Source organism: Melampsora larici-populina (assembly GCF_000204055.1).
Source record: "Melampsora larici-populina 98AG31 unplaced genomic scaffold MELLAscaffold_48, whole genome shotgun sequence".
Taxonomy (NCBI): domain Eukaryota; kingdom Fungi; phylum Basidiomycota; class Pucciniomycetes; order Pucciniales; family Melampsoraceae; genus Melampsora; species Melampsora laricis-populina.
In genome coordinates this window covers 160945-187370 of record NW_006768812.1, presented here as the reverse complement: position 1 = coordinate 187370, position 26426 = coordinate 160945, and the positions used below count along the sequence as shown (strand labels likewise).

At 40.3% G+C, this 26426-nt stretch overlaps 4 protein-coding genes across 4 annotated transcripts; 2 read left to right on the top strand and 2 right to left on the bottom strand.

Annotated features, from left to right (window-relative positions):
* Window positions 1–1320, bottom strand: MELLADRAFT_50038 (uncharacterized protein; the record flags this gene model as incomplete). The annotated part of the gene is made up of 6 exons (XM_007415045.1): window positions 1–421; window positions 504–521; window positions 610–815; window positions 906–930; window positions 1018–1048; window positions 1133–1320. The coding sequence occupies 6 exons, from the start codon at window positions 1164–1166 to the stop codon at window positions 349–351; spliced, it is 387 nt and encodes a 128-aa protein (XP_007415107.1).
* Window positions 1321–7491: 6171 nt separating this feature from the next.
* On the bottom strand, window positions 7492–10126 carry MELLADRAFT_78967 (uncharacterized protein; the record flags this gene model as incomplete). The annotated part of the gene is made up of 8 exons (XM_007415044.1): window positions 7492–8228; window positions 8321–8396; window positions 8481–8712; window positions 8843–8897; window positions 8972–9022; window positions 9110–9168; window positions 9531–9937; window positions 9966–10126. The coding sequence occupies 8 exons, from the start codon at window positions 10124–10126 to the stop codon at window positions 8046–8048; spliced, it is 1224 nt and encodes a 407-aa protein (XP_007415106.1).
* A 7877-nt stretch (window positions 10127–18003) lies between these two features.
* Window positions 18004–21320, top strand: MELLADRAFT_72944 (uncharacterized protein; the record flags this gene model as incomplete). Its single annotated transcript, XM_007415144.1, has 14 exons — window positions 18004–18213; window positions 18346–18523; window positions 18633–18663; window positions 18741–18813; window positions 18900–18952; window positions 19040–19051; window positions 19187–19195; window positions 19259–19306; window positions 19394–19739; window positions 19876–19999; window positions 20101–20197; window positions 20283–20361; window positions 20438–20727; window positions 20796–21320. 14 exons carry the CDS (start codon window positions 18124–18126, stop codon window positions 20827–20829), a joined length of 1464 nt encoding a protein of 487 aa, XP_007415206.1.
* Window positions 21321–25154: 3834 nt separating this feature from the next.
* On the top strand, window positions 25155–26378 carry MELLADRAFT_92007 (uncharacterized protein; the record flags this gene model as incomplete). Its single annotated transcript, XM_007415145.1, has 4 exons — window positions 25155–25349; window positions 25435–25719; window positions 25795–26142; window positions 26208–26378. 4 exons carry the CDS (start codon window positions 25155–25157, stop codon window positions 26376–26378), a joined length of 999 nt encoding a protein of 332 aa, XP_007415207.1.
* Between the last annotated feature and the right edge of the window lie 48 nt (window positions 26379–26426).

Here is a 26426-nt window from a genome sequence, read left to right as displayed (position 1 = left end):
CACGTTCACATCAGTCACTATCTTATTACATAAACAGTAAAGCAAAAAGGAACAAAAAAACAAATCCAAAAACTCCTACACGGAGCTTCGGTTCATGCAACAGTCTAATCCATGTATCCAACTCTCTCTCTTTCTCTCTCTTTCACTCCGTCACAAAGAAAAAAAACTATCAATTTTACTAACACACAACACGACGCAAAAAAGAAAACAAAAAAATGGGGAAAAAAAGAATCACAACAACTTGGTTTGGTTTGGCGGTTAGGTGTTTTTAAAAGTTTAGTGTGGGATATGAAAAAAGCATAAGAAGTTGGTTGAAATTAAAAAAAAGAACGCAATAGGATCATCGGTTCAAGTTGAAAGATCAGAGTTAGGTTCGATTGATTTAGTACCAAACGTATTCTCTCCTGAATAAGTCACATAACTAATTAAAAAGATGAAGAGTATGATTCGGTCAGCAATTAGGGAAGAAAAGGAATATGAAAGTAAATGATTGAAAAACTTACAGAAACCCATCTTCATCTCTAAAAAAGAATCCATCAAGAAAGCCAAACCAAAAGGTCAGAAACCAATCACCTCCAATCGAAAGAAAAAAGACATCCGAAACTCAACTTATGTTCTTCGTAAATAGCACTCATCAAAGCCGCCGTAGGAGGTAAAACCTCATCCACAAAAATAAAGATCGCCTTCTCAGGTGCTAATTTGATCCGTTTACGAATCACATAAACAAATTGTCCAACGGTCAAATCAGATGGAACTAAATATTTCTTCTTATCAATCGTTGGAATATCGGTTCGATCTGCTTTTTCACAAATCACCTAAAGAAAGAAGAAAGGTACAGATGAGAGGGGTTGGGATGAGTTAAGGGTTGGGATGATGATGGATGAATCATTGAATGATGGGCATACTGGAATACGGTCTGGGTACTTTTGACTAAGTTGAAGGAAAAGAATGGAAGGATGAGTAAGCATGAGTAGGTGTATGGTGTAAGAATAGAAGAAAGCAAGAAAGTCAACTTACCGAATTCGTTCTGCTTCAGCCTTTCGTTTTTCTATAATGTCAAAATGAAATCATGATTAGAATGATGGATTAAAAGAGAGAGAAAGAGAGAGATGGATGGATGGATGATACTCACCGAATGGATGTTCGTCTTTGAATTTAGATCTCATCTTGGTGATTTGATTGATACGAATTGAGAATGGATCGTTGGTTTTGAATTGATAAAGGATTGATGGATGGATGGATGGATGGATTGGTTGGGTGGTTTTTGATAAATCGAATTGGATGGTAATCAAGAGAAACACAAATCAATCTGACTCATTCGGTCAACAGGAGACTACGACTTGAAACTTAAATTAAACTTGAAATTCCATTTAAGTCTTAATATTTAAGTCTACCTTAAGACTATGTATATCAAGTCATTACACATCATTCATTTCCGAACCCTCGGTCACCTTTTGGATTCATCACATGATCGATTATGCATATAACTCAAACAAAGGAATCAGAATCCAATTGTTCTTCATAAACCTAAGTTCTAACTAAGCCCCTTTTATGATGCGGCCACGTCTGCTCTCCAACAGGGGGTTAGGGCTTAGGGCTTATACCCGGACTTTGGCCTGAGATTACTGAGACCAGCAGGAGTTTTAAGCAACTTTGCTTGAAATCCTTTTCTGAGGTCTAAGAAATCTTGCAATAATTTGAGCATGGGTTCTTACAAGCCTTGAGGCTTAGGTCGCACTTAGCACCACTTTACTTGAGAAATTGACAAATTTGAGCTGCTGAGTTCTTGTAAATCTGGGTCATACTCAGCGCGCAAGGGCCTACAACATGTGTGCTGAACCGGTTGAAATCACTTGGTACTAAAATCCGATTTCCTCGAGATCTAGAATTTGTGACAGGCTAAAAATCATATGAGGAGAAGCAGAAGAACTTGAAGAAGCCCTGCTGAACAATATTGCAAGCTTTGACAATGTTCAGAGCCCTCAAAAAGGGATTTCAAGCAAAATTGGTTGAACTCCTGCCAGTGCTGGTCTCAGGCCAAGCTTGGGGTATAAGAGGGTATAAGCCCCAAAGCTTCAAGAGTGAACATGGCCCTAGCTTAAAACAAGCCCCACCACTGCAGGGACATCCCCCGCCGCAAGCTCCGTAGGACACGCACGGTTTGAGGAGGGACCTGGTTAAGTTAAGATGTGGCTGCGTTGGAAGAAAGGGAGGCTGAGTTGAGCTTAAGTTCTTCATAATCACTTCAATTATTTCTAGAAATCCTTAAAAAATCAATCAACTTGATCTCTATTTATTAAACCAAAAAAAGTAATCCAAGATCATAATCAAATAACTTCAAACTCCAATCTTTCCACACAAAAAACCACAGACAACCACATTCATCCTTCTATGAAACATTCAACATCTAACATCTCATAAACCTACTATTTACTCAATCCCAACTCCAAATACATCTTCAAGTATAGTACATCAAGGTTGCCACTATATATTATACTGTTGGTATAGTGTCTTTCAACTATACTACTGAGAATTATAAGAATTATAAGAGTACATATATCATTGTACTTAGACTACAATGAAAAATATACCCAGTTTATTTGGATTTACCAAATATACCTGGAAGACACCCATGCAAGTTCTTGACAAGTTTTTCTAAACATACTGAGTCTGCAGTATATTTCAGATCCAGAGTATAGTATAGTGGCAGCCTTGAGTACATACAGTTATAGTTTCAAAGATCTTTGTCAGCATTTTTTTGTTGAGCAAGGAACCAAGCCTACTCACAGTTGAATGGTTTTAATCAAAACTGGTGACACTGCTAAAGTACAACCAGATTGAGAAAAAGAAGGGTATGTTATGTTACAGCTTACAACCTACAAGTAGTATTCAATAGTATTCAAAGCTGGCTCAACTTGATTCAATTAAGTTGTAAACTATCATCTAATTGTACTACTAAAAATGATCAACCACAAAGCTTGGAACCCTTAACAAAAAGAACCATGAGCAACATATTTATTGAAAACTACGGTAATCAAAAAAAACCACCTAGAGCAACACCGAGTCAGCAGCGCTCCTTTTAGCGCTAACGTAGAGATAGCGTAGCTTTATCCGTATCTCTATCCGATAGCGCTGCGCCGGCCAAGTGAGTTACGCTGCCAGGTCCTTGTAACGGTTTTTTTTCAGAGGAGTTACGTTAGCACCCCAGGTTAACGGTCCTTTTTTCTTATAGTTACGCATCCGCCCCGTAACCCGTGACCGTAACGGTTTAGCGCTTCTGGATAAGGGTGGCCCTCGCCCAATCTAGCTCATGTACAACGCCATCACCATCGAATCGAGATTGAACGTGTTCCAGGATTGACGCAAGGGGAAGAGGCACCAGAAGCACGACCTCATGATGGAGCTATATGTATTGCCAGTAAGTCCAAAGTCATCTCACTCCCCTCTTCAAACTCTTCCAATCAATCTTTTCCTTCATTTTAGTTTTACTCAATCCTTTTCTACAAGCAATATCATCATGATTGATCCCACTCGTCATTTCTTTGTTGGTATCTTTGTCCAGATGTTCAACTGTATCTTCCTCAGTTATCGGTCATGCCTTCTACAAGTTCACAATCCCAAATCAGCTTCTCCTCATCCCAGCGTGTTACCTCGACCACTACTCCTAGTCGATCATCACAAAGGAATCGCACTTCTGTTTCCAATCCTGGCATGGTTTCTCCCTGTCCTGACGGTCGACGCAGAGTTTCAGTCGAGCATGCACCTAAACCGACCTCGAAGCAGAGCAAAGCTACAGTCGTTGAATCAGCTGACGAGGCAGACACAGGCGAGGAATCTTCAAGTGATTCTCCTCAAATTGTCAAACCACCTGCAAAGAAGTCAAAAAAAAACAAGACTGATAATACAAAGAAGACCACCACGGACAACGAAGTAAGATTTTGACTCACCATCTTTCCATATCTCTCTTTGCCCCACACTGACTTCTTGAATCTCGCAGATCTCTTCCAAGCAGGTCACCAAAGCGATCATTGTAGCTGATTCCGACGAAGAAAATAGCCGAGTTCCGAAAAGGAAAAGGAAACACAATGAGATCGACAAGAACGATGAAAACGCAGCACTAGTAAACTACTACGACCCACCTTTTCACAGCAAGCCAGACAATGTAAGTTTACTTTTCTTTTATCACTTTTTTCCTTCCATAATCAACCACAGACCACACATCTAAACTACATATTCTCCCCTTAGGATCGGTCGCTAAGACCATTGGGTTATCCCTGCAAGTTTTGCTCCCGGGACAAATCCAACCCGGTTCGAATCAGTCACAGCAACCCACATGGCAATCTGAAGGCCCATCGAGATGGATCAACTCAAGCTGGTCGTTCAACCGTTGGCTGCCCAGGCCGACTCCAAGCAAAAGCTCAAGGATTCGACATTCCCCCTTCAGTGGCCGAAGTACTTGCCCGAGAAGAGGCTGAACGCAAGAAGAACGGACCACTTGATGCATTCGTCACAAAAACCAAGGTATCAAAGTATGACAATCTAACTTTCAATCAGGGTATGTGCATATGGCTGGTTCGTCAATCCTTGCCGTGGTCTCGACTTCAAGATCCATGGCTTCGTGCCTGTATAAATTACATTCGCCCAGAAGCCAAGCTCTATGGCAGGCATTGGGCAGCGCTTGAGGCAAAACGCCTCAACTTGTCCATGAAAGCACAAGTTTTCAATGAATTAAAGGTATGTATTAATTCATTTATATTTTTTAAAACACAGAACAATACTGATTATTTATCGATACTAATTATATAGGGATTGGACTCGAAATTCTCGATGCAGCATGACGTGTGGGCTTCAAAAGGCAACCGACACAGATTCATCGGGGCGAATGTAACTTTCATCGATTCAACATGGAAGTATGTATCTCGACATCTTACACTGAAGGTAGTAGCCTGGGAGCACCGAGGTGTTTGGTTAGCGGAACCTTTGGCTAATGTCTTGATCAAGCATGATCTTGTTGATAAGATAAGTTCACTTTATCATTATTTTATTCCCTCAAACTCATTCTTATCCTACTCATATCATTTACTAATTGTTTCTTTTTGGATCACACCTGCTTAGCCAGACAACTGACTCGGGTTCGAATAACAAGACAATGGCCACAGAATTACATCGGCAGTTTACCAAGCATTCTAGTTCAAATTCCAACTATTCCTGGGATCCCGAGAAGATGCACATCTTCTGCTTCTGCCACAAACTTGCCCTCATCGTTGGATCCGGATTGGCGGCTCTTGGTCTCAAGACACCTCCACCTCGCAAGGCCAAGACTGCCAATCGAGGACAATTTCCTGCCGTTTGCACCACTGTAGTTGAAGAAGAAGAGCCTGAAGACTCACAAGCTGGTGATGGACCTGTTGTGGAGGTGGCTGATGTTCCAACTGCCCCCGAGCCTACTGAAGAAACAAATTCAGATGTCAAACACAACCTTCAAGAGTTAGAAGAAGAAGACTCAAGTAATTTGGTGGATCGATTGGAAGCGACCTTAGCAGATGCAGCAGTTGACGATGAGCAGGATTGGGACGCCGCCGATGCCAAGGACGCAGCGAACTCCCTGCTAATGGGTGATGATGTTGCCCCAACTCATCGAAGGGAAGCAAATAAACTGAACTACATTTTAGAAAAGGTGATTTTTCCTTCCTTGACTTGTATGTACTTTGATCATTGCTCATTAACATCACCTGTGCTCTATCCCAGCTCGACTTTGTGATACGGCGTATCACACGCTCCTCATCATGGCGGAATGAATTCCAACGAGTTATGAAGGCTTGTGGTTTATCACTTGGTTCACTCATTGCTGGCTACGGAATACGATGGAATATAAAGTATATTAGCCGTCATAAGGCATGGTTGGCACGCGAGGTAAATTTCTTACTCAAATAATCCCTTTGTTTCCCTTCGGTCGACATTCAATCTAACAAATATTTTCACGTTTTTGATTTAACTACAGGTGATAGACCAGCTGTTAAAGGAGGACCTCGAACGTGTACGTTCCAAGTTTAAACGACCTCGCAAGGATGGTAAATCTCATGGCTACTTCCATGAGATCACTATAAGCCCATCCGAATGGGCCTTGGTTCAGGAACTCAATACCGAGCTTGAGGTAAGTATCTTGTTCCATCTCGTGTTTTCTCATGTCCTTCTTCAATTTGAGTCTCACAGATGAATATTCTTCCAGCCGTTTCTGTCCATAACCAAACAGATGGAAGGGAATAGTCCCACGGGGGCAATGGTGATCCCTCAATATGTCGAACTACGAGCGAAGTTGCGATCTCGGGAATCGAAACTGTCGCACACCGATGCCCTTTACCCAATGCTGGCTGCCATGATCTCAAAGCTACAAATCTACTTGGACGAGGCCCTTGGTTGTGAAACCCTTGTGATGGCTACACTGTGCCACCCTGCCTTTCGACTCAAATTCTTCGAGCGATTCTTTGAAAAGACTTCATCGACATACATTAATGCAGAACACACTTTTAATAGAATATTCAAGGATTACCAGCTTAAATCAAACCAGAAGAGGACATCAACTGCTGCTATGGACAAAGAAGATAGCTCTCGTCCTCCATCAAGCTCAACAATGTTTGACTTGTACAGCGACAACGAAGACGAAGACGAAGACCTCGGGGATGACTCGCAGGTGAAAGATTACATTCAAGGTGCTGTTCGTATGAAAGAGCCCGAATACAAACGTGATGATCCAAATGAATCGCTGCGTTGGTGGTCTGTGAGTCAACTGATGTTTCTTGATTTCCCCACAATACCTCATCTCATCTCGCTTTTGCTTTGCGGAATCCAGGTGAATTGCAGCCGATTTCCAATCATTGCCCTCATGGCACGCGATTATCTGGCGTGTTCAGGCTCTTCAGCAGGGCCGGAGCGCACATTCTCGGCAGCGGCTGATGTGTGTTCAGCCAGCCGAGGCGGTCTTGCGCCTATTACCATCGAACGCTCGGTCTCAACTCATATGTGGCTAGTGGAAATGGTGCCTTTGGGTGATGAATTCTGCAGTGTTGCCGAGTTTGTTAGAGTCAAGGATTTCTTATGATTTATTTTGATTTTTATTTTCAATGTTTTTCTGTTTCATTTCATTTTGTCACATTTAGTTGTCATAGTTAATATAGCTTGATGATTATAATGGGAATTTTAGGTGGTGCTTCTTGGTTTTTTTGGGTGTCTCGTCGATTTTTTTTGACAACGATAGCGCGCAGCCGTAGCGATAACGTAACGCTTATCGCCGCGCATCAGACTGCCGATAGCGCCTGATAAACACACGAGTTACGCTATCTAGATAGTGTAACTCTCGGGAGGTACGTTATCGCCGAGGGAAATTCCCCGATAACTCATAACGCTACGCAGCACGCAACTTGCCAGTTAGCGTGGCGTTGCGCTGCTATCTCAGTGTTGCCTAGAGGAAAAAACAGTTTGATTGAGAATTGTAGAATTGTTCAATTATTTTCATTCATATATTATCAAATCTCAAAAACATGAAACCCGAAAGAAAAACAAACAAAACAAACAAACACATCAATTGAAACCCATGATATTCCAGAAGAAGAAAAAAATCCATTTTTTTTGGTTTTACAATCTTGAATCTTTAGAAAAATTTAATAAGATAATCAAAAAAAATGAAAGATTCCTAAAGAAAAGAGAAAAAAGAGAAAAGCTAAAAACTAAAACTTTTTTTGAAATAAATGGAATGGAATGGGGTTTGGTTTTTGTAAAGTGTAAGAGGAAAAAGATAAAATTCCATAAGATGTTTTATAAAATTTTTCCTGAATTCAACTCATTAACCAAAATAAACCAAAAGAGAAAGAGAAAAACAAACACATTGCAAAGTAACCAAAGAAAAAAAGTATCCATTCATCATTCACCCACCCACCTATGCCTTTCCACAAAACACACACACAAACAAACAAACACAACTCCTTCCAAAACGTCCAAAAACCTCTCTCTCTTTCCAAAATTCTCAAACTATTATAAAATTCGATCCCTCATGATTCTTTAAGTTCACCATTCTTTAAACCTTCATTCCATTTCCCACGAATCTCATCATGTATATACCTTCTCACAAACCAAGTAAAACTACTTTCACCTTGTTCAATACCTCCAGTCAGATGAATTCTTTCTGGATTTAATTTGGATAATTCGGATTTATAACTTAATGAACTCCATGCCTATTCCAATCCCAAAAAAAAACAAAATCAGTAAAATCATTCAACATAAAGAATTGAACAGATGTTAAACAACAATGGTTTGAGGGGCTTACATGGTAGGCTAGTTGGCCTGATTTATCGAAATCCCAATCTAAAGATCTATGAACTTTCCATAAATCATCTTCATGCCTATCCGAAAAAAAAACATGCATCAAAACCCCCAGCAATACACTCCAAAAAAAGAAAACCAAGACCAAAAAAGGGTAAACGAACCAAAGTGGATAAAAGAAAGCTCTAGGACCCAAGATAGTGACTTCGTTTGGAAACTTTTGAGCCAATAACCAAGGAACGGAAGCCGAATGATCTGCCCATCTAGTTTTATCAAACGATTTATAAGACGATAACCATCTTGAGATGAAGGGTGAGAACGGTTTAGACAGAATGATCGCATTACAAACTCCTAGGATCTCGGATGATGAACTGGGTGATTGTTCTTGACCTAAGACTACATCTTCGTTTAAGAGGTTCGTAAAGTCTCGGACTATGAAGACTGGATAGGATGGATTTGTCAGTTTGGTCGTAAAAGGTTTGGCGGGATTGGGATTGGAGGATTGGGTGGAATGGGTTGTACTTACCGTCGAAGTCTAGATATATCCCTCCGTGGTCTCTTAGTGCTTCTAGGCGAATTATCTGGAATATTGAACAGTTGAATTAGAACCAAAAAGGGAAGCAAAGATTGGATATGGGAATGGGAATGAACTCACATCAGCTTTATGAGCAAAATGTTCAACAGGTCTACCATAAATTTCTTTAACCTAGACAAAAAAAATCAATCAAACCCATTTAGAAAAAGATCAATGATGAGTTTTTTTTGGTTTGGTTCGGATTGAAAGAAAGCTTACATCTCTAACTTTGATTAAGACGACTTGTTCGATTTCAGTTACTCTATCAAACCACCAACCTGTTGGTCGATAAGCATAATGAATTAAAATCTTTTCAGGTTTTAAAATTTGTAGTGCTGATTGTAATGCAGCATAATGAATAAATCCAAATGGCTAAAAATCAAAATCAAAATCAAAATCAAAATCAAAATCAAAATGTCATTAAATCTTGTTTTTTTTTGGTTTTTTGGTTTAGAAGAAAGATATACTTTTTCACCAAAATCAGATGACATTCCAAAAACATAATGAAGGTATTTAGGAATTTTAGTTTTATGAACCGGTTGATGTTGTTGATACTCAGAAGTAGGCAAATTAACCAGAAAAGGAATCTTATATTTTTTAAATGAATTTAAATTAGTCATCCTATTTGTCGGATTAGAACCTCTGAACTGATGATTATGAGAAGTTAATCTAGGTTTTAAATCAATTAAAGATAATTCTTGATTCGGACTAAATAAAGATGCAGAACCAATGATATAACCTAAATAAAAGATAATCGAAATGATCAAAGTAGTGATTAGAGGTGTGTAAGGTATTAACCATCGATGGGTTAGAACCGGTCGGTTGTAAGTTGAGTTGAATGGTTTGATGGGAAATAAATTGAATGGTGCTTGTTTTGAATAAGGTGGTGATGAACATGTTGAAGATGAAGAAGACGAAGAAGACGAATGGTTTGTTGAATTACTAAAGGTTTGTGAATGTGATTGAGCTTGTGGTTGTGGTTGTGGTTGGGATGATGATGATGATGATTTGATAGTTTGATTTGTAGTAGGATTAGTGCTTGATAATCTGGGAGAGATTAGAGTAGTAGTTGAACTGATTGGAGTCGTATTGATCGAGATAGGTGTTGACATTGAAAGAGGTGAATGAGGTGAGATTGATGTGATCGTATTGGTTCTTGATCTTGAACTTGTTCTTGGTGATGTTGTTGTTGTTGTTGGTGGTAGTGAGTCCTAGTGAGTCAGTTGAAGTTCTCATTTTGGTTTGATTTTAAAAATTTAATAATTCAAATCTTTCAGTTCAATTTATCATTTCAATACAAAACACAATACACCTCGATACATTCAATCTTCTTTTCAAAATCTCATATTCATCTTACCAATTTAATTTGAACATCAATCCCGTGATGCCGTGATGCCGTGATGCAGAAGTGGATGAGATGCTTGGGAGTTGACGGATAAAGAAACTTGGTTCACAATCATTTCCTCATTTGAATTTCACACAGATATTCCAAATCAATCAAGCTTGTAAAATGATCACACATACTCCAACTCTTGTTTAGGTATATCCCATTCCCTGGCAGCATGATGAACCTTTGATTCTTAACCCTCGCAACAAGTTTTACTATGGTTTGTTCTCAGAGGTTCTTCGGCAGAATTGGTTTGCAACTTTGCAGGTTTTGAAATTCATTTAGAGATGTTGTATGTATAGGAATCTCCTAGCTTTTGAGATATCTTCACGACTCATTGAACGTTCTCTGCTAAGAGTAACCTTATAAATTTTTTGTCCTTGTATACTTCAATTTTCTCCTCAATTTTCTTGCAGTCAACTCCTCAGTCTTGACCTTTTCTCAAATTCATGCTGTACTTCTGTTCTGAATTGAGTCCATATTAAAACTCCATTGTCATCTCTGCTGCTTCTGTACCAGGTATTAGGGGGTTTCAAGTCAGAATTTTTTTGTGAAACTTTTTAAAAAACGGACAAGTTTTTCAAATTTTACGGTGGGTTTTTTTTCTGCAAGTATACGGTCAACACCATTTGGGACACCTAAAAAGGTGTCCCAATTTTTTTAAATTTACAGTATGTTTTGCAACATTGGACAACTTGTTGGACTGTAAAATACCGTAAATTTATTTTTGATTTCGGATTGTTGTAATCTTCAGAACAAATTTTCTGTTAACCCTAATGCTTTCCTTCAGCTTGAATGGCTGAAAGATGTCAATGTTCAATTGCCGGGAGTTTGAAAGCCTCTGCACGCCAGTTAAACCATGCAGGAGTGAGATGAGGTGAGTTTGAAAACTGCAATGCAAGATTTTCTTTCCAAAGTACTGGTACACTATATAAACCAACTACTCAGGTGCAGATGTGGCCAATATCTGATGCCAAAATTTCAAAATCAAGCCACCAACATATTGTCCAACTCTTTTGTTGATCACCTGTTACAGAAGAGTATAATTCCTAGAAATCCCTTCTTGCACCATAATAACCTCCCTGAGCTTTTGTCTATACACACTTCCGCCTCAATCACATCAACTCATGGCAGAGCTTTCCACATCAACATGAGGGAAAGGCAAGAGTTTGATGACAAAGATTTCAGAAGAGGATCAAATAGAATCACCATGAAGCAGTAATTGCAAGAGGAATCAAAGAAGAATGAAGTGCTGGAAAGGTATACTAATGTGAGAGGAGCTCTGGAATCATTGCTTCACAACTTGGTTCAAGATTTATAAAAGACACAGGTGCCAGATGGGGACAAAATGTTTCAGTTAGTTGTCAAGATTGAAGAATCTATTTGGTCAATACATGGAGCAAGGTCATGTTATTCCATCCCTGGCTATTGTTCATTGGACCATATCCTGCCATCACCAATCAATCATTCTTCTTTTCCTACCATGGGTGCTGCTCCAGCTCCTCGTGCTTGCATTTTGGAATCCAGTGTGCATAGCCTGAAAATACCTCCAACTGCAACACTGTGAACATATTCCTAGGCACAATCTATGCCTGCAGTATGATGGGTGACTCCACAAGAAGCACCAGTGGCCCTACTGATGCTACAGTCGTTTTCAAAAAGCTTGCCGCTAATTCACTGCCAAATTGCTCAAGTTTTGCGGGCAAATTTCGGCAAGCTTTTTGAAAACAACTGTATAACCAAACCTGCCAGCGCCACCACCTCCAGCTCTAGCTGCAATCATTGATAAAAATCAACGGGCATCCAAATAATCTGAAAGTAATGATTCTAGAAGTAATGATTCTAGTTCTACTGTCTCAGTAAGCAAAATCAGATTATGCTGAGGCAAAATATAACAGAATGGGAATTCAGCTGACAGGTCTCACCAGAAATGAATCACAGGAGCATCATTTGATGTGAAGGACTTCAATAGTGATAAAGAACACCTCAAGCTCTTGGCTTTGTTGTCAACCCAGAAGGGCAATCACAACTTACCCCTTAGGATAACAAAAAAAATAAAAACATATATTATATTTCTCAAAACCCATACAACATGTTTTGAGCAACCACACCTCACACTCAAGTATCAAGAGTGAATTAAATTGACATGCATCACTAGAATAATGCTCAATATAGAATAAACAAGACCAATAAAATAGAAAAGGAAGAACCCCATCAGGGTGTAAACCCTGATTGGTTTGAACAACTAACAATGAATGCCACAGGAGCAAAAACAAGAACCAACAAGGCTTAATTAAAATCCTAGACATGTCAAGGATCAGACTACCGCAAGAAACCGTGGACACAACATCAACTAAATCCGGAGCAACAAGCCCTGCCTGGCTGAAATACCTATGTCAAACTTCCTACACAGAGGACCAGAAGCTCAACTCAACAAGTATAAGAAGAGACAAATCTCTCAGACTCTACAGAAAGGAAGAATCATCTTACAAACTTACAGCCTATTTTCACTTGGAATTCAAAACTCTATAGCAATCCCTTAAAAACCCCAGCTGGATACTCTTAGACTCAGACCTTATCTACCCATCAGAGATACCATCTAGTTCAATTGCTTATTTGTGGAGTTCTACCACTTGCTATCCATTTTTGAGCAGTCTATCAAAGAATCACTGTCATCAAAATAAGACTCAAGACTTGTTTGTTTCCCTCTTGTCAAACATTTTATTAAAGCTTATTTTGATAAAGATGTTCATCTGATCAATTTAAGTAGAATTAGACCCCCCTGAGATTGTGAGGGGTCAGCTACTTTTTGGCTGACTCTTCACTAAAAAGGTGAAGTACGGGTGGAATAAAGATTAACAAAGTCTTTACTTGGTACACACAAGTAAAGACTTCAGTTAGTTGACCTCTAAGGAGAGGGTTTAAAGCCAGTGGGATGGCTGAGTAATCCTTCAAAGGAGCTTACTCAAGAGCTCTGTTGGGGATAGAGCCTGCAGAACTTTACACTCTGATTGCTCAAAGGTTCCGCCGGATACTTTACACTCAACTCAGGAGGTATCCTATGCAATTCTAAAGCTTGGTTCTATAACTATATAGTCCCACTAGTTTAGAACCACCACTTTAAAGCTTACAAGGGCTTGAGGAAGGTTGTAGAACTATAAGATCAAATACAATAAAATCACTATACTCAATATTCTAGGTAAGAATCAAGTAAGTTGTGATGTGGAATTGTGGAATGATAATAAGTTGGTCCTTCTTCTAGAGTGGGAAGAAGAGGAGTTTATATATTCCAGATCTAGGCGTCAACTTGTGGTTGGCGCTTAGGTTTGCTTTTCTTTGAGTTAGGTTTGGGTTAGGTTTACTATTACTAGTTAAATCCTAGTAAGTCTTGTTACTTAAGTGACTCTTGAAACTGAGCCATGAGTTGTAATTCTTATGGTTTTAGACAAGTTTCATATGATTACATATGTATTACATATATTTACATGTGTGTTTGTTAGTCCGTGGTCCTGTACACAGGGCTCAGGGCTGACATTCCCCACCACCAGAGAAGGTTATCCTTCTACTGAACTGCTGCATCCCTCTTAGATGCTCGAAAAGCTCTAAGAGTCACCTTTGAGTTAGGTACTTTATCTCCTGGGAGCCATTCATCCCCATCTGCTCCTTTACCTTTATACCTGACCAGGTATAAGATGGTGTCCTTACCATCCTTATCTTTAACCCGTTTATCTTTGAGTATCTTCAAAAATTTCTTCTCTCCTTCTGGCTCATATGGAGGTATGACTACTACTGGTACCGTCCTTGTTTGTCGAATATCACTAGCCTCAGGAGGAGTGTACTTCTTAATCAGGGAAACTGGAAAAACAGGATGCCTCCTTTCTAACTCGCCATGCAATATCAGTTCCACTGCATTCGTGCCAACTAATTTTGATATCACAAAAGCGCCTACAAATTGATCTCTCAATTTCTTTGGTCCCTGGATATTATTGAAATTAACAGTGGAAAGCAGTACTTGTTCTCCAACAGAAAATTCAGGTTCTCTATGTGACTTATCCCATCTCTCTTTGTTATACTCTACTGATTCTCTGACACACTTAGTAGCATATTCCCTTGCTCTGCTCAGCATTGTGGCAAAACTTAGCGAGGTAGGGTGAATATCCACATCCCTACTACAAAATTTGTCCCATTCAAACATGTCTGATTTGTCGGAAAGTCAGAGAGTCAGAACACACCAAAATTTGGTTTTCTGACGTTCTGAAAAAACCTTGGAAAATTTTCCAATTTTTTTCTGAATTTATATTTGTATACCATAATTATCATCATTTCCAATCCGAATTCCTTTAATCAAACAAATCCATTGGTAGTAAGAGATTCACTTTGTAAACCAATCAAGGATTTATTTCTATCTCTTTGATTTTAAAATTAATTTTTGATGATCTAATGGTTGATGATCTCTTTCAATCTTTGCTACTGAATCACTCACACTTTTTCAGTGTGATGATTCAATTAACACTTGTTGAAGATGAACTTGTAGTACTTGAATTTGTGATTTGTTGTAATAAACCTTGATGTTCAAGATTTCCTGAATCACAAAAGAAACCCATGTTGAAGATGACAAAAAAACAGAGAATGGCAAATCAAAGAACAAAGAAAACACTCTCAAGACATGATACTTTCATGACAAAAGACAAATGAGCAACCTTCCGGGCAAAAGAAATGATAGCTTGGAAACCTACATAGAAAAATTCGTCCAAAACTCTGAATATACAAAATGGCATCTCCTGAAAATGTTCTATTGATGGATGAGTTTAAAAATGGTTTGATTGATTTTCAAGTCTGGATCAAAAATTTCATTTCATTTCATCTTTACCAAACACTTGAATGGTGGTCAAGTGGTCAACAATGATCATTTGGATCTTTTGTTGACCTTTTTGGTTGACTGTTTGGTAAACAAAAAAGCCGAACTTCAGCTTTTCATTTTGCCCCTTGCAAACGGGGCAGAATGAAAAGTCGCTTTTGTGTAACGACTTTTGGGAAAAATAGCCACACGAGCCCTAAGTCTTCAGGTCAGCTGGGCGCCCATCAGCCTGCGCCTGGACTCAGACTGATGAGTTTCAGTTGTACAGAAGCTTGCCTTTGTCTAGCAATTGTGAGACAAATGCAAGACAAATGTGAGCAAAATGTGAGTGAAATGTGGTCACCAAAGGCCCCCCAGCGTCAGGGGCCTTTTCCACAGGCACTGTGATAATAACTGCTAAACCACAATCGAGGTTTTTTTACATTTTTGCCTCGATCATCCACCTGGTGAGGTGAAAACTGTTGGTAAAAGGATGCAAGGTTGTCCTTGCATCCACCATCAAGCCCACTGTGTCTGAGAGCAAATTGTTCAAGGTGAGCTCTTTGATCACATGTTGTAGACATAAATCGTTTGCGTTTTATGCAAACGCGATACATAAAACCTCTCCCATTTGCGTAAAATTTACATAAACTTATGCTACGGCGGGAGAAGTTTTTTGTGGTAAAAACTGTAAATAGAGTCAAACTTGACACCCCCTACTATGCGGATGCAAATTTTAAGGATTTTACAACCCAAAATTTACGTTTGCAAAGTTCCGGCAAGTCATCCGCAAAAGTTGTCTTGAACTGCCCTGTCTTATTAGGGCAGTTCAAGACAGTTTTTGCAAACTGCTTGCCGGAAGTGTGCAAACATAAATTTTACGTTCATTTGATCCTCAAATTTTGCGTTTGGAGAGTCATAAACGCCGTAAAATTAAGTTTTACGGTCTTTGCTTGTCAGGGCCAACGGTCAAGAAAGATTCTGGTTGCCCCGTGTTGGTTAGGTCAAACACAACGGTAACGGTCTTTTTCAAATGATTTTTTTTCGATCTCACTTTTTTCATTTTGTGTTGTAATCGATGTGCCGTGAGATGAATGTTAATGAAAGAGAAACTTGTTAAAAAAACAAAGGGCCGTTGTATGCAGGGCAAAAAACTGAAAAAAAACAAAAAAAAACTCTTTCTTTGGACAATTGGAGCTGAGCCTCAAAGGGGTTTTTTTTCGCAGTTGAAATGTATAAGTTTGTATAAGACCTCAAAAAGGATTGCAAAGTGGTGAACCACCTCTAGGGATGGCTCACCAAACTTAAAATTGAACTTATAATTACAACTACCCAAGCAGTCTGTAAAAGTGTAAGACAGGCTGTAAAAGCCCGTCTTGAACTGCCCTATTGTTGAAGGAGGTACTATATGGATATCACACCCGGATACCAAATATATGTATTGCTTCCAGATCCTACTTGTAGGTATCCCAGAAGTGGTGCTGATGAGGGTGTCTGAAAACAATCAAATTTACCCCAGTCTACCGCTTATGTGTGAAACAACAGCATTTGTTTTGATATACAATTACGGTACTCAAAGTTGTGTATACTTTGCTGTGCATAGTTTTCTTTTCTTTTTTCACAACTTCACACAACCAGGGAAAACTATGTTTTTGGCTTAAACTACATATCTTTGAGCTTCAATCAAGAAACATAGTTTTTCCAAGTTGTTTGTAATTGCAAAAAAACACAAAAAAACTATGCACAGCAAAGTATACACAACTTTGAGTACCGTTAATAAGGGTACTCAAAGTAAGTATGTAAGTGTACATACTTTTTGCTATATACTTTTTTTGGCGGGGAAGACGAGGCCAAAAGTATATTTTTTTCTTTGTCCCCGCCAACAAAAGTATGTAGCGAAAAGTATGTAGCGCTACATACTTTACTTTGAGTACCCTTAATATCAATAATTACACACTAGTTTCTATAAACCCCTTAGCTGGCTCACAAATTTCTTTGGGTGTCTCAAGTTCAGAGTTTTTGACTTTTGTTTCTAACTTTGACCCTGTTGGAATTTTTCATTTACTAGCTCCAAATGATAAGGCTGAGGCTCAGCAACATGCTCAGATGACTGTTTGAATCTCACTTGGACGCTGTTTGAAAATTGCCAAAAAACATCACTTGAGACGCCCTGCACCAGAGTCAATGATGAAGCTGATGGTCAGGTCTGTGAGGGTCAGTGTGAGGACATCTTGAAAAGCGGGTGGCCCAGGTGGGCCCGCCTATTCTCTATTATCCGTGGTTTTCGGAAAAACGCGGGAATGGCTGATGACGCGGCCTGAGGTTGAATCACCTCGCTTGCCTGAAGCCAGCTTCAGCCCTTGATCCCAACACTTGAGCGGCTTTGAACCTGCATGAGCTCCATTTCTGATCCCAATCGGAGTAAATAACCCACACGGTCGATGTATCAATCAACGGCGGATATGGAAAAAATAATCGAAAACAACAGGGCGAACATTCATTACCGAAACAGTTGTACTTGATATCCCATATGTATTCATCCAATTCGGCATTTTCAGTAACGCAAGACAGAGATTGAAGGATGACGCTGACGGTCGTGCCCATCGACTTTAACCGGATCGCCACGTTTCTAGGTGCTAGGGTTCGCAAGCGAGGAGATCAATCGACGTGATATCCTCCTTTGGGAATAGCTTAGAGTCCGCCAATTTGTCAGACATCCAAGCCCCGATTAAATTTGAACCACAGACCTTCGGCACGAACCGTTCACCTCGAACAGATCGTCGGGAAGCATTCTTTGAGGCAAGCTAAAGCGCTACATCGCTTGAACGGGCTTGACTCAATTGCTCAAATAAGCTTGGGTTGATAAACATGTTGCAAATGTGCAGCATAGCTGCGAGATACTTTTGAGGCTTCCTTGCATAACCTTATGCTGTCCCTCTTTTCTGACCACTCTCTCCACCTCGGATACCTCTGCTTCACCTCTTGTGTACATCTCACTGGATACAAGCCATGAATCTTCCACCTTTATCCCTTCTAACTCGGTCATCTGTTGGGACTGCAGCCACCAACAATCCTTTCTCGTACCAACTGGAGGTAGCTGTGAGTCAATATAGTCGCGTTTGGAAAAGCTACAGGCGTGCCGCGTTATGAAATAGACATGCAGCTGACCGAGAATGTTTCTCTATATGCTTGCTTTCCACCCGATTCGCACGATTGAACAACGGCTCACAGAGGGAGTTGATGCACCCCCAGTTTCCTCCATGGGCTCTGTCGCTTTTGATAGCATTTGGAGTTATGCGAGGTATCATCATGATTATCTGCACAGCAATCATTTTGACGCCGGTATTCAAAGGCGCCGCTAGTAGGAAAAAGCATTTTTTCTTGATCCGTCAAGTATATTTGACACACAGTGAGTCAAGATACAATCACCACAATGGGCTATTGTCAACAGTCTGCAAAGGAAGTTGATCAATGAAAGTTCGTATCCTATTTGTTTCTATGTGCTTTTGTGCCACCAGGTCAACGGATGCCATTCATTGTTCCAAATAGGTCTATTCTATACCTACCTGAATGAGCTTCGATATCCTTGATACGTTACAACCCACTGATTCTGTCTGTATATCTAGGTCGATGATCATAGCCCTGTGCGAGTTGCTATCCAGCGCTTTCTATGTGATCGTGGCATGCTGCAATTATCGAGTGAGCCTCACTCCTCTCTGTCAAGCTACGGGTCTCAAAAGCCATTGACTTCTTCGTGGTATGTTTCTATTCTTGCTTCAAAATAGTATGATTCAGAAATCGAGTACCCTCGAGGGCCCATAGGTCATATAGTCACCTGGTCAGTCGCTTTTCAATAAAAAATATTCTCCCCGCTTGATTTCCATGCATATCCCCGCTTTGATCGCTCAACTGTCTATTTTGATAGGTACGGTATTGCGTGAGTGTGGTTCACATTTTTCGGAGTTGCCATCTTGAACCTGCAAATAAAACATTGATCATCATCAATCGTGCGTCACACTTCGACGTCAAAGTGCTAGCTAATTTGTGAATTCTCTGTTACACGTGATATCAGATGGCTTCCGTAGGTCCACGCATCGGTAAACATACAATTTGAGGATTCTTTTCTGACACACCCTTGATTCAGCGCGTACCTAGGCATTTGGATCTCCACATGGAGTTTGATACACGCTTGGTAGGTTTTCTTTGAGAATCCTCTACTTCCGACCATTGAGAAAAGATTTTCCGATGATTGATTCTCTTTGTTCCATATTTTATGAAGCCTTTCCAACGTTGGAGGTACTAATAATAAAAGAACTCGGTTTCTAACTCCGCTTGTCTACAACTCTATATGGATGTCCTGGTCACTCTTGGTGATTGCAGTCACAAGCTTTTGGGCTGCCCGTGCGTCTGGAGTCTTCGTGTCGATTGAAAGCGACATGTTACAGGCGTCTGCTTCACTGACAGAGTTGGCCAAGTCATGGGATATCAACCATAGTTTTTCGGGGATACCACTTGGATCTCTCTTAGAACTCCGAGATCGTCTCCTTACTTTGCAGGATAGACTCAAATATGTGTCTTGGGGATGGGCAGGATGTTGGATTTCATTCGCGTTTGTGTTGGCAGCCGTGAGTAAAATTTGCCACGACTCGAACCCTTTATGGCTAACTTCAACTATGACATTCACTATCACCTAAGAGAGTTGAAGAAAAACTGTTCATGATATAGTGACTACTGCTGACTCAGAAAAATCTTGATATACAGTGCTACTTGATCACAGTCCGCTCACTCCTGGGAATGCTCAAAGAATTATTACGGATACGTGATTCGGATGTGTGGACTCACCAATCGTGCTCCACGATCTGGTCTGAGGTGGATAGGGAAATACGTAAGACTTCAACATTCAGAATTTTTGTTATCTTTTGCTCAACTTATCCAAGTGCTATATGATGGAACCGATCTTGTTTGCCTACAAATTAATTGGTTTAGGCTTTCTTTCCGGCTCTTCTATCGCCCTTGCATTAGCCATACTCTCTCAGATTTGCGTATCGATATATCAATCTCTTAGTGGCGCACATCTGACACAGTGAGATATCATACTCTTCAACAATTTCACGATCTTAGACTTATCATGACAGCACCACTTACTCTTTGCTGATGCGTGTTTCTAGGGTCCAGTGGAGGATCGGCTCAGCCATTATTGTGCAGCTTCCTGGTGTTTTCATGGTACCAGCTCAACTCTTACAATCGGTAAGAGCTTCGAATTCGACTCAAGTTACTTTCAAATATTGAAGCTTTCTTTCGGCTTTTCAATATATTATTTCAGTGGAGGCTCTTTTCCGAACGTTCGGTTCTTGTAGAACCGCAGCTGCATAGAATACCACTGAATGCAAAACACCATGATCTTCCACAAGCTACTTCGCAGTTATTGGGATGGGACACTACGATGTATTGGGGCCATGAGCCATGTATGGAAACTCCTAATTTCTCTGGTCTATGTCCAGTGTCCTCTAGGGTTTCTACAATTACCTCCAACGGTTCGACCCATGGTGATCCAGAGAAGTCTGGGATGAACATCAAGGTCATGCGATCAACCGTCGTTACTCGGGATACTATGTAAATGCTTCTGCTTGTTTTGCTGTGTTTTCACATCTAACATACCCTTGATTCATTCCGCTTCCCAGCCACATTAATGAATCAGGTAACAGAATTTCTTGAAACATTAGATAGACGAGAGGACTCGATCAAAACCCTGGGAATATGTTGCGGATCATGTTCGAGGTGGAAAATCTGAACTGCCAACCCCTTGCTTCACACTCAGACCTTGATGAGATCGTCGGAGAACTATATTCTTCTGATGTGCCACTGTATCCCTTGAATAAGACATTTCGAGTCATCTATACGCAACCTATCATTGTTGTAAGGTTCTATCAATCACAGGTGTGACAGAGTTATTACAAGTCACATTAGATCGACAATACACTGTGTTTCTTTTCTCTGCTTTTCTCCTGTTCTCCTTCCTTTTTTTGTTTTTCTTTGAGATCGTTTTTCTTGTAATTTTCTGATGTTCCCTTCAATCCCGATTGCGGTGGAGATAGATATGAGCCCTTTCCTTTTCCTTTCCATTTTTGGACTAAGACTTGTTCAGTTCTCTCCCTAATAGTTACCATTTTCCTTTCAAGCAATCCCGTATTAGGTCTTTGCCTTGTAAAAGGCTCCGACCTGGTGTGTGGGAGGGCATAGGCCGCGGACTGTCTGTCAGTGAAAAGGCTCTTGCTGGCAGGGGCGGGTGGGTGGCTCATGGAATCTGATCTGTGTCTTACGCTCACACCCGGCGGCTTTTTTGTGGCCCATGGCATGGTTTGCTTTTCAAAGAATGTCTGATCATAGCCCAACTCATTTTTTGTTGCTACTCCCTCAAACTTAACTAAGTCCCATTGTGCCGGGGTTTATACATAGCAAGCAATTTGCCTCTTACAACAGGCACGCATTGTGAGACTAGTCCATGAAAAGGGGAGCGCGCTCTTTAGAATGATGATTACCAGAATGGGAGATATTAGAGAGCGGGACTAACCAGTTAAGAAAGAAATGATCCCAAGTAAGAAATGTTCATTAATGGAAAGGATTAATTCATCTCCAAACAAGCAGATAAGTCACATCACTCGATTTGGAACCCTGAGCAAATGATATATACCTTGGGTCGCAAGAGTCTGGTTTGTCCCCTCGTCCATATCTCTAGTATCTAATTTTATCATCTTTTTCCCTTTTCTCATTATCCAAATTTAAGAGTATCATATACTCGACATTGGGTAACGATTATATTTTTAACCTCCCACGCACCCTAGACTATAAGTACAAAACGAGGAATCCAGTATAATTTCTGGATTCCACCTTATCAATGGAGAGTTCAAACAACCTCTCCACGAACATAGGAAATACGAGAGAGAGTTCATACTCAAAAATGAACTATCCCTCGAGTACTTGTTTTTAATTCCAGGTTTCAGAAGTAAGAAAGACTCTTCCTGAAACCTACCGCCCACACCAAATCCTTTCCTCACTTAGTACTGACTAAGCAAGGAAAGGATAAGTCTAGTGAAAAAATAAGAGTTACAATTGATAATGGAGGCCGAGGCACAAGGGACTTACTCCTTACCCTGAAGTTTTGGTGTGGTTCCTTGAGACTTTTAGTAGGGGAAATTTAGGATTGCCTTTTACCCCAAATTCCCATAATCTACTGTGTAGAAAAAAGTGGGTATGAAGAAGCGCCTGCTTGTTCTGCACCTTTCTGTCAATTGAGTTTCTCACTTGCATTGGTTGTTATTTTTTTTTCTCAACACAGCAAACAATGTGATCCTAAAATTTGGAAATTTGAGCGTGCTGCGAGAATGTTACACAAGACATACACAGAAACCATATTTCAGCTAACTTAACACAAGTCCAAAATTCATCACAGGGCTCTCTTAACCTCACAAGCTTGGTGCCCTGGATAGGGACTCGGGACTAATCACATAATATGGGTGATGGAGCAGGAACCCAAAAACCTTGTTGAGGCATACAGCTGTCTGTCTTTTGTAGTTTGGATGCTACAGATTTTCTGAGGAGACCAAAATCTTCTAAACCATCAAATGCACAACTTTGGTCTTTGACCAAAGCTGTTGAATCAGATGGCAGTCCTCTTGCCATGAAAGAGGATTGTGTTCCAGGAGGTTGTTTGTAAATTTTGTTTCAAAATTACAGTCACTGCCAGCAGCCAAATTTCAAATTCCAAAAAGCTCTTTTTTGTGGACTCTGAGATGAAGTTACAAGGATTCTGAGTAGACAGATGTGATAGGAATTGCTTCAAGCAACTCCAGTCAAAATCGTCACGGTGTGGTGATCAGAACACACCATCACCCTCACCTTTATATACACAAAGAAGGGCTCAAGAAGCTCAAAGTCTTACTCACTGAGAGCAGATTTCAAGCTCGAGTCAAGTTGCTAGTCAACAAAGAGAGCAAAAAAACTTAATTATGTATCTTTCATTTTTAGGAGATATCATATCTAGTAAAGTTAGACATGATAACAAAGTAACTCAGGTAGTTAAACAAAGCATGTTAATGAGATATAACACAGAACGAGGATTTGGGTGAAGTAACAGATAAGATAGCAAGTTTAGAAAATGGGAATCAAACAGAATCGAGTCCGAGAAAGGGTAATAGAAAGGTCACTTTTTCAGGTTCAAAGTTACAACTAGATCAAAACTGCATCTCAAGATTGGAAGAGGGAAGACCGAGTCTTAGAGAACATACAGAACAAATAAGTTGAAAGTATCAAAAGAAGTCTAATAATCGAAAAGGTTGTGAAAGTCTAAAATTCGAGATAAAGGATTGATAAGAAAGTTTGAAAGAGGAAGTTAGAAAGAGGTTAGAATCGAATGGATTATAGTCAGATATATGAAAGGGATAAGCCAAGACTCACTCTGGTTCATATTCAAACGAGGGATTCAGATCGAATTCAAAAGATGACATAGGAAGACTGATTTCGGGGAATCTACTTAGAAAAGATAAAGAGAAAAGATGTTAGTAAAGTGCAAAATCAAAAAGCAAATCAGAAATGAACCTATAAGAATCACCTCTTGGCGTGCAAGATCAAGCTTTGAGATTGAAAATAGGGTAGGTCAATCAGATTGCAAGTGAGATGAGAGGTTGATGTGAAAGTTTTGAAGATCGAGGAAGATGAAATTGAGGTGGAGATCGAAGACGAAGAGTAAACTAGCAGGGAAGCAAGGATAAGAAAAGAGAATTGAGGTTGAGATGATGAGCGATGAAAGAAACAGATAAGAGAAAGAAAGAGAAGGTACTAACATATTGCATAAATGATAAAGCAAATTTGAGAATGATCAGTCGGAGGAAGCACAGTGGGGTTGAGGATGGAGGACACATCATGAGCTGGAATCGAGTAATTGAAAGGTATAAAAAGGGGGCTGTTTGAAGGGAAAGGAGGGGGATTCATCCAATTATTGTGTATCGAATTATTGTGTATCTGAATAGTTGTGTGTGTACGAATGGAGTTGATGCATTAAAGTGTACTGTTTTGATTTATTCCTGTCGATCATAGAGAATCAACCTAAGTGTGTGCTTGTGATATCGTATCATTAATGTTAAAGGGAAACCGCGTTCGCCGGCAAAACCCAATTAAACTCCCAATCAGTACTCCAAAATTGAAGGTTTACACGCTCACCGGATTTAACCTGATTTCCACGCGACTCACCCCCAATTTGTTCCCCATTCCTCTCATCAACTTAATTTGTCACCACCTACCAATCTTCAGAGGGCATGGTCGCATCCGCGGAACTTTGGGAACGTTCCCTAAAAAACTGTTCCCAAAGGCATTTGGGAACATTTTCAAATCAGTATTGTAACACCCCCGAGAACTTAGCCGAACATAGCCAGACAGCTGTCATGGTTGCGGCGTAAATATGTCCTAATACGTCTCATAAGGTCTCACAACAAAATTCGAGTCTGGAAAGACCTCAATATTTTAGATGGATGTCCTTCCCCGTTGATTGTGATGCTGAATAAATCACAATTTCAATCCAAGCACCCCTAACATGACCACATGTTTAATATAGAGACACATCACTGACTCATCTTGAGGCCAATAAGATCAGACAGTTCAGGCTTTCTCATTTTCACAAGCGCGCAAAGAGGGCCTTATCATCCTCAGCTTAAAGAGGATGAATAAATTGTGAACCATGCATCTTGCCCATTGCAACTAGTTTCTCTCAGAATCTGTGCGTCAGTGACTAAAGATGAACTCTTGAACCCTCGTGATGCAAGCATGAGCTCTACCAAGCTCCAAGCTGGTATGTATTACTTCCTCATGGTCACTAGGAGTGCTCACACTCTCTACCATTCAATCCATCTTGAAGCTCCTCCCTTTGAACTTCGCATCAATACGTGTATAAGGTCAGCCTGAGTCAGTCAACTTCCCCTCAAGATCTAGACCTCACTTACCCACCCCACTTTTGAAACCCAATCTTTGATCCTGTTATCTTTCTCTTCATGCCCATAACCAGGTTATATTATCACAGTCTTGCTTGTGCACGTCGAATCTGGCCAAGAAGTCCTTTGACAGTCGAGCTGAATCAACCGACTGGATTTCACTGTGAAGGACCTCGCTGCAGATCAAAACCTATCCACTCGTCCCGTTACTATAATCCCAAACATCAACCCAACAAGCCATTGATTGGTCTATTGGTAAGTCCTTTTCTAAGATCATATGTTGTTTGATCAATGTAGCTGAGGCAAAACTCGCAACTGATTGCTTCTGAGTGCATTTAAGTGCCCACTTGAAAGAAACAACAAAGGAGCATTTCGAACGTACAGCCGCTTAGAGTACCTTCAAGATATCTGTACCCTGAATTACAAGGCTACTTTGCAAGAAAGCGGAACAGAGTCCAGTCGTTCCGTTCAGCATAATAGGCTCAAGCGAACCAACACCCCCACATCAAATATGCCACAGGTCAAGCGCTCACGTTTACCTTGCTCAGGTATCATTGATGTCAGTGCACATATCGGACCAGGCAAGGCTGGCAATAGACAATGCACCTGGGCTGCTTGTCCTGATGTACGTGCATTATCCATAACGTTTCATGTTGTATATGGCGGATTGACATCTATGATTGAGACCATTCGTCTGTAGTGTTGTCGCAAACAGCGTGAATCCACTGGATTGAAGTGTCACACCCATGAAATGGGGGAGCGGTCCAAGATTGTAGTGCACAACACCCAACCCTTTCTTCAAAGTGTCATTGAATCAGCCGGAACCAGTGGTGTGACTCAAACTTCGATCACTAATGCAAACCCACCTGCAAAGGTTGGTGGATCTGATTTACTCGGTCCGACCCCACCGGTACACCCTCTGGTATTGTCACCTTTGACCATGCGCGCGTACCATCTCAATCGATCAAACAAAGAAGAATATAGGCGTGCTGCTGAGGCTGCTGAGGCAAGTTACGATAAAAATATTTCAATATCACTCTGGTTAAAGGTGCAGTAACTTCTTCTCTCAAAACTTGCATCATAATGATTACTAATGTATGTTTTGTGTGTTAGGCTGAAAGCGACCCAGTTCAATTTTTATTTGCATCAAAAGCATTGAAAAATTACGCGATATCAGAATGTGAACCTTTGATGCTATATGTAAAAGCTGAAGTCCCAGATTGGAACCAGTGCCTTCGAGTATACGATGTTAAAGCTGATCGATGGGTAAGATACATATTGTAAAGCTTATTTGATTTTAAAGCAGCTTTTTATAATGACTATATTTCTCAT